Source organism: Fragaria vesca, linkage group LG1 (genome assembly GCF_000184155.1).
Source record: "Fragaria vesca subsp. vesca linkage group LG1, FraVesHawaii_1.0, whole genome shotgun sequence".
NCBI lineage: Eukaryota > Viridiplantae > Streptophyta > Magnoliopsida > Rosales > Rosaceae > Fragaria > Fragaria vesca.
The window spans coordinates 5,651,109-5,663,492 of NC_020491.1; the positions used below are offsets into that span (position 1 = coordinate 5,651,109).

At 37.8% G+C, this 12,384-nt stretch overlaps 1 protein-coding gene and 1 non-coding gene across 2 annotated transcripts; one reads left to right on the top strand and one right to left on the bottom strand.

Annotated features, from left to right (window-relative positions):
- Positions 1 to 1,181: 1,181 nt before the first annotated feature.
- Positions 1,182 to 2,719, top strand: LOC101294877. The gene is made up of 2 exons (XR_183692.1): positions 1,182 to 1,935; positions 2,070 to 2,719. It is a non-coding gene; the product is annotated as an uncharacterized LOC101294877 (transcript).
- A 3,842-nt stretch (positions 2,720 to 6,561) lies between these two features.
- Positions 6,562 to 9,902, bottom strand: LOC101295074. The gene is made up of 5 exons (XM_004287503.1): positions 9,463 to 9,902; positions 9,285 to 9,354; positions 9,060 to 9,175; positions 7,989 to 8,874; positions 6,562 to 6,916 (listed from the first exon to the last, which is right to left on the bottom strand). Exons 1-5 carry the CDS (start codon positions 9,650 to 9,652, stop codon positions 6,562 to 6,564), a joined length of 1,617 nt encoding a protein of 538 aa, XP_004287551.1. The 5' UTR covers positions 9,653 to 9,902.
- Between the last annotated feature and the right edge of the window lie 2,482 nt (positions 9,903 to 12,384).

Below are 12,384 nucleotides of genomic sequence, written 5' to 3' on the forward strand. Positions count from 1 at the left end.
ATGAGAATCGAACTCGGCAACGCAATAAGTTTAAAAACCCTCTGACCAACTGGACTGTACACAATTTAGAGCCGACGCTTATTAAAGATAATAGACAAATATAAGATGGAGTCGGGATCTATGTCCCTTATATATAGAGGGGTGTGTCTTGCCATTTGTGTTGGTAGATGTGAAAGTGAGGGGTAGTAGGGTTTAAAGGCGGCGTGAAGGCTCTGCGAGTGTCTTCACCTCTGAAGCCTCTTTCTGAAGAAGCTCCTCTTCTTGTTTGGCTTCAGGGCGAATACACTCTCAGACACTACACGCTCGCCATCTTTATCCAACTCTCTCAGATCCTCGCTCTTGGGATCTTCATGGGTTTGCTTCTCATATGCCTTTGTGGGTTCTTGCAATTGAACTTGATCTGCTAGTTTCTAATCTTAGCAATACATGGTGATTTGATTTGAATGCATATTACACATATAACTATGCTGATATGATTTCAAAAGATGGATAATTTTATTAAAGTCATTAGTAAGATTGAGGATTTTGCAGTTGCCTCTTGATCTAAGTTTACGACTGAAATTTTGGCCTTTAGAATAGGTAATAGGTAGAGAGCTTGTTATTTTCTTCAGGAATCCATTTCAGATTGTCGATCTTTGTGAATAACTACCCATCTCGATCTGATTAAGACGATCTCAGTAATAATGTCAAACTAGACTGGATTTTTTTTGGCTTCTGTTTTTGGTGCCTGGCTTCTCTGATAGATGGGTGGTCTACTGTTGTTTAGTTAGGTTACATTTTTACTTGGATTGTGGATCCTTTTGTCAAATTAAATTAAACTTGGAAGATGGTTCCTGGACAATCAAGTTGAACTCATTGTTGTCTTATTTTGGTCTTCATGAAATGTATATGACACCCATAGGTAAACTGTCACACTTAATAGCTCTTACATCTGTCTTTAGGTGGGTAAAACAATGGATGAATATTGTTGCACTTGATAGCTTGTACAACCCGGCTGTAGGTGGGTAAAACAATTTTAGGATGACTATGAACTTTCTGATGAACTTTACTGTGTACTCCATATGTGCCTTCTCCCGTATTTGAATCTTTGCTTTGTTAGATTGATCGACATGACTTCCATGTGTATTAAGACATCAAATTTACTTCTTTATTATCTTGCTCAGCTCTGTATTTCATGTTCTAAATGCCCATTCAGTGTGCCTTAAAATGGTCATATAAGTTGATGAGATTTGAATAAAGGCCTTTAATAAAAATAAAATAACAAAGTTTTCCATTCATATAGTGAACTTGCATATGTTAAGAGTGATAATCTCAATGAGAATCTCAAGATACATAGTTTAAATTTTTGGGTACAGAACAATTACCCTTGCAAGTCATAAACACCATGACATGGATTTGAAAGAAATGTTGTAAAGGACATTGAAATAAAGAGAATGAACTTATCGGTTTGGATATTCATTCATTCCATTTGATGCTCACATCCTTTGCTTAACTGCTATGAAACGTACGTGTATGATGAATCCATGTATGAGTGGCTTGATATGCAACAGTACCAGGGGCCTTGATTAACAGATTCATTTAGCCTATGCTGCAAATTTGGCGTGCATGTTGGTATTCATTGTAAATCCGGTCTCTGAAGGTAGCTGAACGAGCAAACCGATGGTGTGATCAGCTGAAAGGACTACTAAATGTCTAAGTTCAAAGTGATGGGATGGATAATTAGTAATGTGGGTTGTAATGGCCCTGTGAAGCCTCTGTGTGTGTCTTCGCCTCTGAACTTGGAGAAGATGTTCTTCCTTACTTCAAGGCGAATACACTCCGAAACTACATGGTCGCCAAATTATCGACCCCCACCAACCCTGAGTCCAACGGTCCACCATCTCTCTCTGAGCCTCTTCTCAGATCATCGCCATTCAGATCTTCATGACCATTAAGGTTAGTTATTTAAATGCCTTTGTTTACCTTAATTTATTGAAACTATTCATATTTTTCATGACAAACCAAATTTGGATGGGGAAGTTTACCGGGAAAATTATTGACTGATCGTTCGAATTTGTGGGTTATTGCAGTTGACCATCATCTGGTACTCTCTAATCTTAGCAGTAAAAGACCACATATGAAGATACCAATTTGACTTGAAAAGATTGAAAATTTTATCCAAGATTGGTATGCCATTGCATAGAGTTTACACACTGTTAATGAATTGATGCCCCATGCCTGCAATGAAGGAAACCTTGGCCGCTAGGGTAGGCAGAGATCTTATCTCTCGAGGAATCCTCTGCCTGCTTTTGAGATTGTTGATCACAACATTGAATCCTTACCCATCTCTATCTAATGTTCTAAATCTTATTGTCTTCTTAAAAATGGGCAAATTAGACTGGATGTCTTTTAGGTTCTGTGTCTGGTGCCTGGCTGCCCTGAGATTTTGGAGCTCCAGAAAACCAATTTGGAGCCCTTTGGAACCCTTTTTACATAGGTTTTGAAGGTGGTGTAGTTTTATTTAGTTAAGTTCACTTTTTCAGTTCAGTCATGGATCCTTTTGTCCAATTATTAAACCATCAGAGCTAGCAGCTCTACTCGGCATACCCAAAAGAGTTTGATAGCTTGGAAGATGGTTCCTGGAAAATCATGTTGAATTCATTCTTGTGTAATTTTGTCTTCATGAAATGTTTATGTCGCTGGGATAGTCATAGGTATATTATTGCTCTTCATAGCTTTTACAATCTGACTTTTGGTGGATGACTATGAACTTTCTAATGAACTTTACTGTATACTCCATATGTGTATTCAAAAGTAAAAATAAGTCAAGTGTCACAACTTTATGCCTTCTCACATATTTGAATCTTTGCTTTGCTAGATTGATCGAAATGACTGTCATATGTATTATGGAATTAGATCTACTCCTTTATAATCTTGTTCGACTGTGCTCTGATGGTTTAAATTTCGTCCTTTATAATCCCGGTTCAATGTGCCTTAAAACGGTCATATATATTATATATAAGCTGTTGAGATTTGAATATAGTTTTGAAGAAAGGGTTGGCCATTCATATAGTGAACTTGCATGTGTTGTGATTATCTCAATGAGAGTCGATTATTCAAAGTTTCAAACAAGATACTAGTTTGTTTTTTGGCTACAGAACAATTTTACTCTTGCAAGTCATTAATACCAAGACAATAGATTTTTGAAAGAAACGTTGCAAACGACATTGAAATGAAGAGAATGAACTTCTGAGTGTGAGATTATTTGCTTCTTTATTCATTCCTTGCATTTGATGCGTACTTTCTTTGAGTTGTTGTATCATGTATGTGTATGGGGAATCGAGGTATAATTATGAGTAGATGGAAAGACGAGTGGCTTGATTTGCAGCAGTACCTACGGGGCTGTTGGCTTGATGTATTGGCTCCTTGTTTGTCTTGGCCTACTGCACAGACATTATGCAGTAGAGCTTCATCCGTCTTGCGGCTTGTAGCATAAGGATAGGCATTGGCATTCTTGTGAGTGGAGTGCATATGCTGTCTGGTTTGATGTCCCTTGCATTACATTGTTTGTATGTTTTCTAGGATTGCAAACCTAATTTAGGATGGAGGTTTACTTAGTATATTAGGATTGCAAACCTAGTAATTTCCAATCCTATAATTTTTAAGATCCTTAAGATAGTTTGTTACTTTGTCTTGGTCTTATGATATTAATTGATCTTCTTGCCGGTGATATTCACACATATCTTGCATATTGGTATGGTCGGATAGACATATATGAGATTATCTATGATATCTCTTGTTTTGTATCTCTACCAGAAACAAATGAATAAGCTCTAGTATTTTGAAATCAATCCGACTACACCTTTAAGTCGAACACTTAACATCCCTTTGGTTTCATTCATTCAAGGGGGTTGTTCAGTTTTAATTACCTTAGAAACTGAGAAGTGAGAACTAATTCCCACTTCACAATATACTACACAATGATTTGGATACCTAAGCATCTTCTCTCCGCCAAAAACTAAGAAGCAATTAACAATTAGGGCTAGTGGGCATTTTCCCTTCTCCAAATGGTATATCCATCAATTTTGTCCGACAGACACTAAGAGTCTCTAAAAATTCATGTCACATTGTGTATAGTTGTTTATTATACAACTTCGGTCCGCAACTGAAACTAAATTTTACAGAGAAACTTGATGAGAAACCTAGTAAAGAATGTATATAGTAGGCACCAATAGACTCCTTGTCTTGTCATCTAAATGAATTTGATGTCTGTTTTTATAGAGTTTAGATAAGAAGACGCGAATGTGAGTGCGTAGCTTGTCTCAAGAATGTGAGTACCGATATTTGAAAAAAAAAAAAAAAAAAAAATTACAGATAAATTCTTCTGAATTCAGTGAGAAGCGTTTGCCGCAGAAAGAATCTCCAATTGTGATTTCGCGCGGGAGTGTGGCCGGCAAGAGAGTCTCTTTGGGAATCGAGGAACATCCCCAGCATTGCAGAGCTACACAGGGTTGGAGTCGGGTTTAGGGTTGCTTCTTCGACCACCGACTTGTTCGACATACAATTCTCTAATGGGATTCTAGAAATTCCAAAATTAGTGATAGATGATAAATTGGAGCATACATTGAGAAATCTTGTTGCATTCGCACAAAGCCATTGCATGGAGACTATCATAAGTGATTATTTTCTCATTCTAAGTAACTTGGTCAACTCCTCAAAGGATGTGGAGTTGCTTAGGACTTAGGAGTCATGGAATTCTTGAATATAGACTTGATTCCCACGAGACCGCTTCTTTGATTAGAAACCTTGCTGAAGGGGTCACTGGGCGCTTCGACCACTTACACTATTCCCCATCTTAAAAAGGCATTGAACAAGTACTACTTATCGAGATCGAGATCGCCGATATATCAAATCGAAGCTTTAAAAGCTTTATTTGAAGGAAAACTTTTTCAACTCACCCTGGGCAACTAAAGAAATTATTGCTGCTGTCATGTTTCTCATTCTCACTGTCGTTCAGACAGTTTGTTCTATTATCTCAGTTTGCAAGTAGGAGCTCTGTTCTCCCCAAAGGTTGTGTTGTGTGCTTGTGATGATTTGCCAGGGTGTTGAATAATCATAATGTTTCACCAAAGTTCACTGTTTTAATGCTACATTTGTTTTTGATGCTCTTGTTTTGTTTTTTTCTTTACCAATGGGAAACGAAATTCATTAAGCATAGGCCCCACTAGTCTAGACTCTCGACCATGACATTTGAAACTGGAGTTGTCAATGTCCAGCGGGGGTAGCAAAAAGAAACACTGATTCTTGTAGCTCAAGTAGTAACAGTGAATTTACTGGACAACCAAAGTAAAAGTCGGAATTCAAACCAGCTGAACTATCAGTCTATCACACACGCCAGTACAAACGTAGTGCTTGAGGTGTTCTTTTTACCACAAACACTAGAGCACTAGACAGAACTACCGAATCACACAACTCACTACCACAGTACCACCTCAAAAATGCATTCTATCCCTACTTTTCCTTTTGCTTTGAACAAAGCCTGGATTCGGTGTATAAACTAGAGTAATCTTCAACTTCAACACGTCCTCCCCTGCAAAAAGCAGGAGGAGAATAAACCAGAAGCACCATTTCAAAAGAATACAGCTCATGAATTCTCACAGCTTCTTATCTAAGTTTTTAAGCATCACATTAAAGACCTGAGACATGTGATTACAACTTCTACACTAAGACTACTTGCTAAAAAAGACATCTAGTTTCTGCCTTTCTGGAGCACACAAAATCTACCAGACAACAAGAAATAACAATTTAGAAATCTAGTCCCAGTATACCACTCTATTATTGCATCCAAAGCAACAAAAGGGACAATGTCATTATTCTAAATGACAGACAAGTAATAAAAAAGTGAAACTCCCTCTGTATACTGAATATTATTACCAAAGCCAAAGTAAGCTGCTTTGAGCTTTTGCTTTGATAAATGAGAGTCAAAAGTACCTTTTGGAATTTGAGAGTCAACCACTTTACAACATGGGAATCCTATGAATTTTCGCAACACCAAAACCAAAAGGGTTTGCCTCAAAAAATAATCATGGCGACACACCACCAGGGTAGCTCTAACCACAGTGGCTGCAAGAAGAAGAGCCTAAAGGAAGAGGTTTGAAATAAAAAGAATGACAATGAACGGAAGATATTGCAACTCCAGTTTCATAAAGGGAAAACCAGTTGAGAAACCAGAACAACTCCATGTCTCAGGAGTAGGTCCGGCAGGACCACAATTAACCCTGTGCAAATAAGTGATTTGCTCCTTCCTTTTACTTTTCAGATGTACAAAAAAATTTCTTTTTACCTTCCCCGCCAAAAGGTTAACATGATTTTGAAATTTAAGCAACCTGAAAAAACCCAATGGGGTCTACAACCATGATTTGCCGATGGCAACAGCGTCACAGGGTGCTCTTGATTGGATTACAACCCGAGCTCCTGAAGCAAGCCTGTTGAGAAGAAAAGAAACAAAATGTCAACCAACATTCGCAAAGAAACAGGAACATGGATAGAAATTGTAGCAATGTGAAGATAGGAGGGCAAAACTCAACTTTCTTCGATTTTGATAACCTTCTCCTTCTCTCCTCTGAAAGCATCTACCCTTTTCGATTGCTTTTTAACAGAGGATGGATCTGTGATTCTTTTACTACCTCCATTGGATACAGTAGGGGTACTGATTTGTACACCATCAACTCCATCTGAGGAGTTCCTTGGTTTATCAGAAATAGGAGATCTCATAGTTTCACTCCGTGGTTGCTTGTTTAGTGAAGCCTTGATTGATCTTAGGATGCATTTTGATCGTCCTGAGGTAGACTCCTCTTTCTCCTCAATTGAATCTGGCTTCTTATTACAACTCCTGCAAGTAAATAAGTATAGTATTGAAGTTAGATAATTGCCAGGGCTAGTATCAGAAGCATGGGATAGTGAGCATATACATCATGGCCACTTTGTTCAAACCAGATGCTAATAGATCTTAATCAACAAGTTAAACCAAACGGTGATCCTTTGCTAATAGTACCCACATAACAATCCCTACTAGACAAAGCTATCCAGGACTGAGGGAAACTTCGAAGATGCAATTTATCCTACGACATATATCACCTTCAATTTGTTTCAGCAAAATTAGAAACTAATATCATCCTCTGAACAAAATAGAAGAACTGAACCTGCTTTAGACCTATTCGAGATCATGATTTGTCATAATAATTCTATTTCTGTGTAGAACTTTGATGCTCAAAAGAGATATACCTAATTCAGGTTCTCCAATTTGTTATATTTTTGACACCCATTAAGAATATACGCAAAATAGATCACACGTACAAGGGTAAAAAGTGTTTATTGCAATTCAGTTCAGACAAGGAAGAAAATCCAATTACAAAGTACATGAATAAGAATATCCATCACACCAAACCCAAGACCTATACCCCCCAAGCTCTGAAGTCACCCAAGTTTCAACTTGCTATACTCTTTGTGTCCTGCAGTTGTTTCTCAGCTCTCCCTTACTATCTATCAACACAGTTGAACAACCCTCTCAAACCCTTTATTGTTGGTTAACCATGTTCATAAAATCACCCCAAATCCCCAACTATATTATAATATAGTTTAATTTGTATGCCTTGTATATTATGTTCACTTTCACCGATATGTCACTCCAAGTCATTGAACTGCTTCAAATATCTAACATGGATGTCAACAAGTCTGAAGAAAAACTTCCACCCTATGGTAAGGTCCCCGGCTTTCACCATCTACTGTAAATGTGAAATCTCTTCAGATAACAGCCCTGCACTTTATATTTATAATCTCATAACTTCCTAAGTACAATATTGACCAAATTCAGATCCAACCTTGCCACCTAATCTTAGGAAATCACCACAACTGCTTTAAACATGAACTATATTTAACTGAGTACAAGAAATTTAAACATACACTTATACAGTAAACTCTGTCCAAAAGAATTGAAGATAGCTAGGAACTAGACTAACCTGTCGGCATTGTATGAAGAAGATCGTTTTAGAGCTATATGTCCATCTTCCTCCTTGAGCACTTTACTCTCAATTAAGCTCCCACTGAAATATTCTTTATCTTCAGATCTCAAACCCTTCAGCCTTGGATTCTCTGATAAGCTGTCTAGCTCACCCAGCATTATTGAACTAGAAAATAATGGCGAGGGGAACTTAGAATGGGAAAACCTGGGCTTGTAGGTTGGAATAAGACCAAAACTATGATCCTTCACTGATATTGACCCACATGAAATGAGTTGCATAAGTATATTACCAGCCTTGAGCCTTGCATGGTTTGGCATTCGAAGCTCTTCCTCTTCAAGAATTCTGAAACTGTTAATTTTACTAACATCAGCCCTAATTAGTGATTCTAAAGTTTCAGTCTTCCCACCCGATGAAGATGCACTTGAGGAAGATGCTGGAGGGGAATTAGAATCACTGCAAATTTCCAAATTCTCTTTCAAACATGGAATTCGGTCTTGGTAATCCGTGTAATCAGGCTCTAGCGACCCTTCATCTGTGGAAACACCCCTTGTACATGTTTCTAGAGCTTTAGGTTTGTTCACATTTTCTTCAGTCTGTGTAGAAGCATCAGCTAAACCATCACTCTTATAAACCTTGTACTCTGTCAAGCTCAGAGAACCACCCCAAGAAGAATTCTTTCCAGACTCTGGAGACACACTGGAAGAGCCTCCGGGTCGTTCAACTGGAGGAGAGAGCTCGTCTTCTTGTGAATGCTTTGTCTCCTTGTCGTTCAAACTCGAAGACGATGAAGAATCATCACGGCTTCTAGAAGATGTTGGTTCTGGTAATTGTTTCAAGGTCTGGATTTGGACATTTGCTATTGGACTAAATCGACCTGAACAAAAAGTAAAACATCATTCAGATGCAATTAATCAATTCCCCATCCACCAAATCAAAACTTTGGCTTAAGTCCTCCATTTTCATTTTTGGGTGCAAATGACAAGATTGAAATCAAGAACATCATATCTTCTAGAAACAAGTAATGGCAAAATGAACAAATAAACAATGTACTCATCTTACCTGAATTGGATTCATCAAAGATCTCAGAGCCCTTGAGGACGTACTCGTCTCCATGGGCCGGAAGAATCACATCATCTTCACTGAGATCATGCCAAACATAACCATTCTTATAGCTTCTGCATTTATTCAATCAACCAAAAATTACTTGAGCCACAATTCCCACACTCAAATCAAACTCTAAAAATCACCATTACAAAATTGGGATAAAAATGACAAGAAACTCACCTCTTAGAAGACCATGAATACATGGATGCAATCCCTTTACCCCTCAGAGCATTAAGCTTATTAATAACATCTGCACCAAATAACACCAGAACAAAATAAATTCACCAAATTGAGAACAACAAAGCACCCAGTTAATAAAACTAAAAACCCAGAAATCTTCACATAATTACTATATTACCTCTGAGGTAGAGACCCTGAGAAGAGCTCACAGGAACCTCCATGAAATGAGGGTGCTCAAGCTGTCGATTCCGGCAGAGGTAATAAACCACCGGAACTTTCCGATTCTGGTGATATCTCGGCGACTTTTCAGTCCACACTTTAGCCCTCTCAGGACTCACTTGTCTATACTTTTTCATCCTACCCTCCATTGTTTAAAAAGCTTCAACCTTTCTGGGTTTTCACCAAAACCCAGTACCCAGTAAAACCCAGTTGAGATTAGAGAGAGAAGGGCAGACGAGTTTGTGGGTTTTTGAAACGGGGATCGGAGAATAGTGAAAAAGCTGGAATCTTTGAGACCAATGTGGAGTTTGAACTTGTCAAAGAAAGAGACAAACTGAGAAACAGAGAGAAAACAAAGAGAAACTGGTGAGAGAGAGAAGTGGAGGACCGCATTAAAAGCTCATTGTTGTGTTGCAGAGTAGGACTAGAGACTACTCAGACTAGTACATTGCTGCTCTCACTGTGTGTGTATTTATATGAAGAGGTATATGATTGGTATATATGTGTTTGAAATTAAATTAACAGAGGAGAAGGAACAGTGAGTGGTGAGCTTAGAGCTTAGAGCAAGTTCACCCGTTGGGGTCAAAATATCAAGAGTCATTGGTTATTGGGTCACTGGGTCAAGATACTGTTTACTGTCACTGGACGTGTGTTTTCACCCGTTTTGTTTCTTGACCGATCAGTTACTGTTCATTAAATATTTTATAAATTTATTTATTATAAAATTAAAATATATTTAAAATAAATTGAACTGCTACATAAGGTAATTGAAATACAAATGATGTAAATAGATTGAAGGTGAGAGGCAGAGAGCTATAGCAATAGAAAGAACACCTTTTTGGGGTCGAAGATGTAAAATATATGATAGGTGGTGGTGGAAATTTTTGAGAATTTTTTTGTCACGTTGTTTTGTTATGATACCCTAGATTAATTATGAGACCTTAATTATATACCGTAATCTCTTCACTGATTGAAATAGATGACTTAAATTAAATAAGCATTTTCAATTTCTAAACCAGCCACTGGTGAGCCTCCACGTGCAAACATTTTCAAGCTACTGGCGTTTCTCTCTCCAAATAGAGGCCTGGTAGACCCACGTTTCTAGTTGGCAACCGGTTTGCCTGGGTCATGAATTGGGTAAAAATCCTAGCCTTTTTCTTGTGCTGAGTCAGTGAATGTCAAAACGAAGCTGGTTAACATACCACCGGTGGAAACGAGTTTTAATGAAACCGTGGTCACCACCTCAACATTCTTATGTGGAGACCGGCCAATTACTAACCACTGAACTTGCTCTTAGGATGAGTATTGGCTTGGTTTTGGTGCTTTTCTATTCTCTATCTTGGCTTTTTATTTGTTTTGGTATTGTTTACTTCTGGGTGGTTTTTACCTCATGTGAAAGGCAAGGATCAGGTTTCAGAGATTGACATGGCTTTTTCAAACTTGGATGGTTTGGGGGTATCAGGTATGACATGGCTATGGCTTTTTTTAATTTTTTTTAGTTACAATAAATTTAGGTAAGAGTTTGGTTATGCTATACCACTATCACTAGGGCAAACCTGCAATCTCAACCCTGAATGATTGACAGAGTGACGGTGGACACATACCTGTCACACCAGCCTTCAAGTATGAATGTCCACATGAGAATTTACAGATTGCGAACCAACGAGATCTGTTGGTGACGGGGTTCGAACTTAAATGGGGTCTCCACCACAAACCCGCCCTTGCCAACTGAGTCAAACCTTGTTAAAAAAGTCATAGCCTAGTTACCAACAAGGCTATGGCTTTATTTTATGGGCATATGGGACTCAAGAATCCAGAATTCTGGATTAGTTTTTAATTTTACAACTTGGAGCATGATGAGCTGAATCACTACTTGATTAATTAAGCTATAATTTTTCCTGATTTGATTGCCTCTGAAAATTCTGAAAATGCAAGAGATCTTTGTTTGTAATGAATTAAAAGTTTAAAACACTGCATACAAGAATGCACCAGCCACCATCATAATGGAAAATTATGTAACCACACACTTGGGTTATGCATAAAGGAAGTCTCTCTATCAACTGCCAGATTTTGCAGGAATCAATTTTGCAAACAGTGCAAGAAAGTGATGTTTCCCAGCTCTCACTTAATTGGGTGATATCCTACCAGATTGAAATCCTCTCTTGAAAATCTTACTAATCAAATTATATATTGTGGAGAAAGTGGTACATTTCCCCTACAAAAATGATTTAAGATTCAATTAGCACTCTTTAATTAAAGTGAAATTATTTTAAAATGTTCCCCTATATATGTTTTGGCCGTGACAAAGCATATCCTTTGGATTCATCAACTCAAACTTCAACGAAGTTTCGTAAGATTTCAAAATTGCAATTACGGTGTAGCGTTGGTACTTTCCATATCTTTATGTATTTTATTTTTCTTGTTGTCTAGCAGGTTTTTGCTCAGTTTGAGTTTGTGTTTCAAAATGTTTTGTCGAAAATTCTTCTACGCATCAAGGTGCAAATGAACCGAGCAACAAATATATAATATTTTGATCCGGTCATCCACGCCGTAATATCATGTATATATTCTAATGCCGTTAACACAATTGAAACCTAAAAAAATACAACACAAAAGATGAGGACATGAGGTCGAATAAGAGATACTCTTATTATGGGCACTTAATTTGATCAGATCAAAAATGAAAATGAAATGAAGGAATTTAGGATCTATGGTCTTCATTGGATGTTCGCGTACGACGATTTGAGGATTTGCATAGTAATGGTGCAAGTGTCCCTTGGTGCATAGAATCCGCTCCGGTGATTAAGCGATTTGATTGTTTTTCAATTTCAAGTACGGGCACGTACATTGTGCACTTGATCTAAGAAAAAAAAAGTAATAG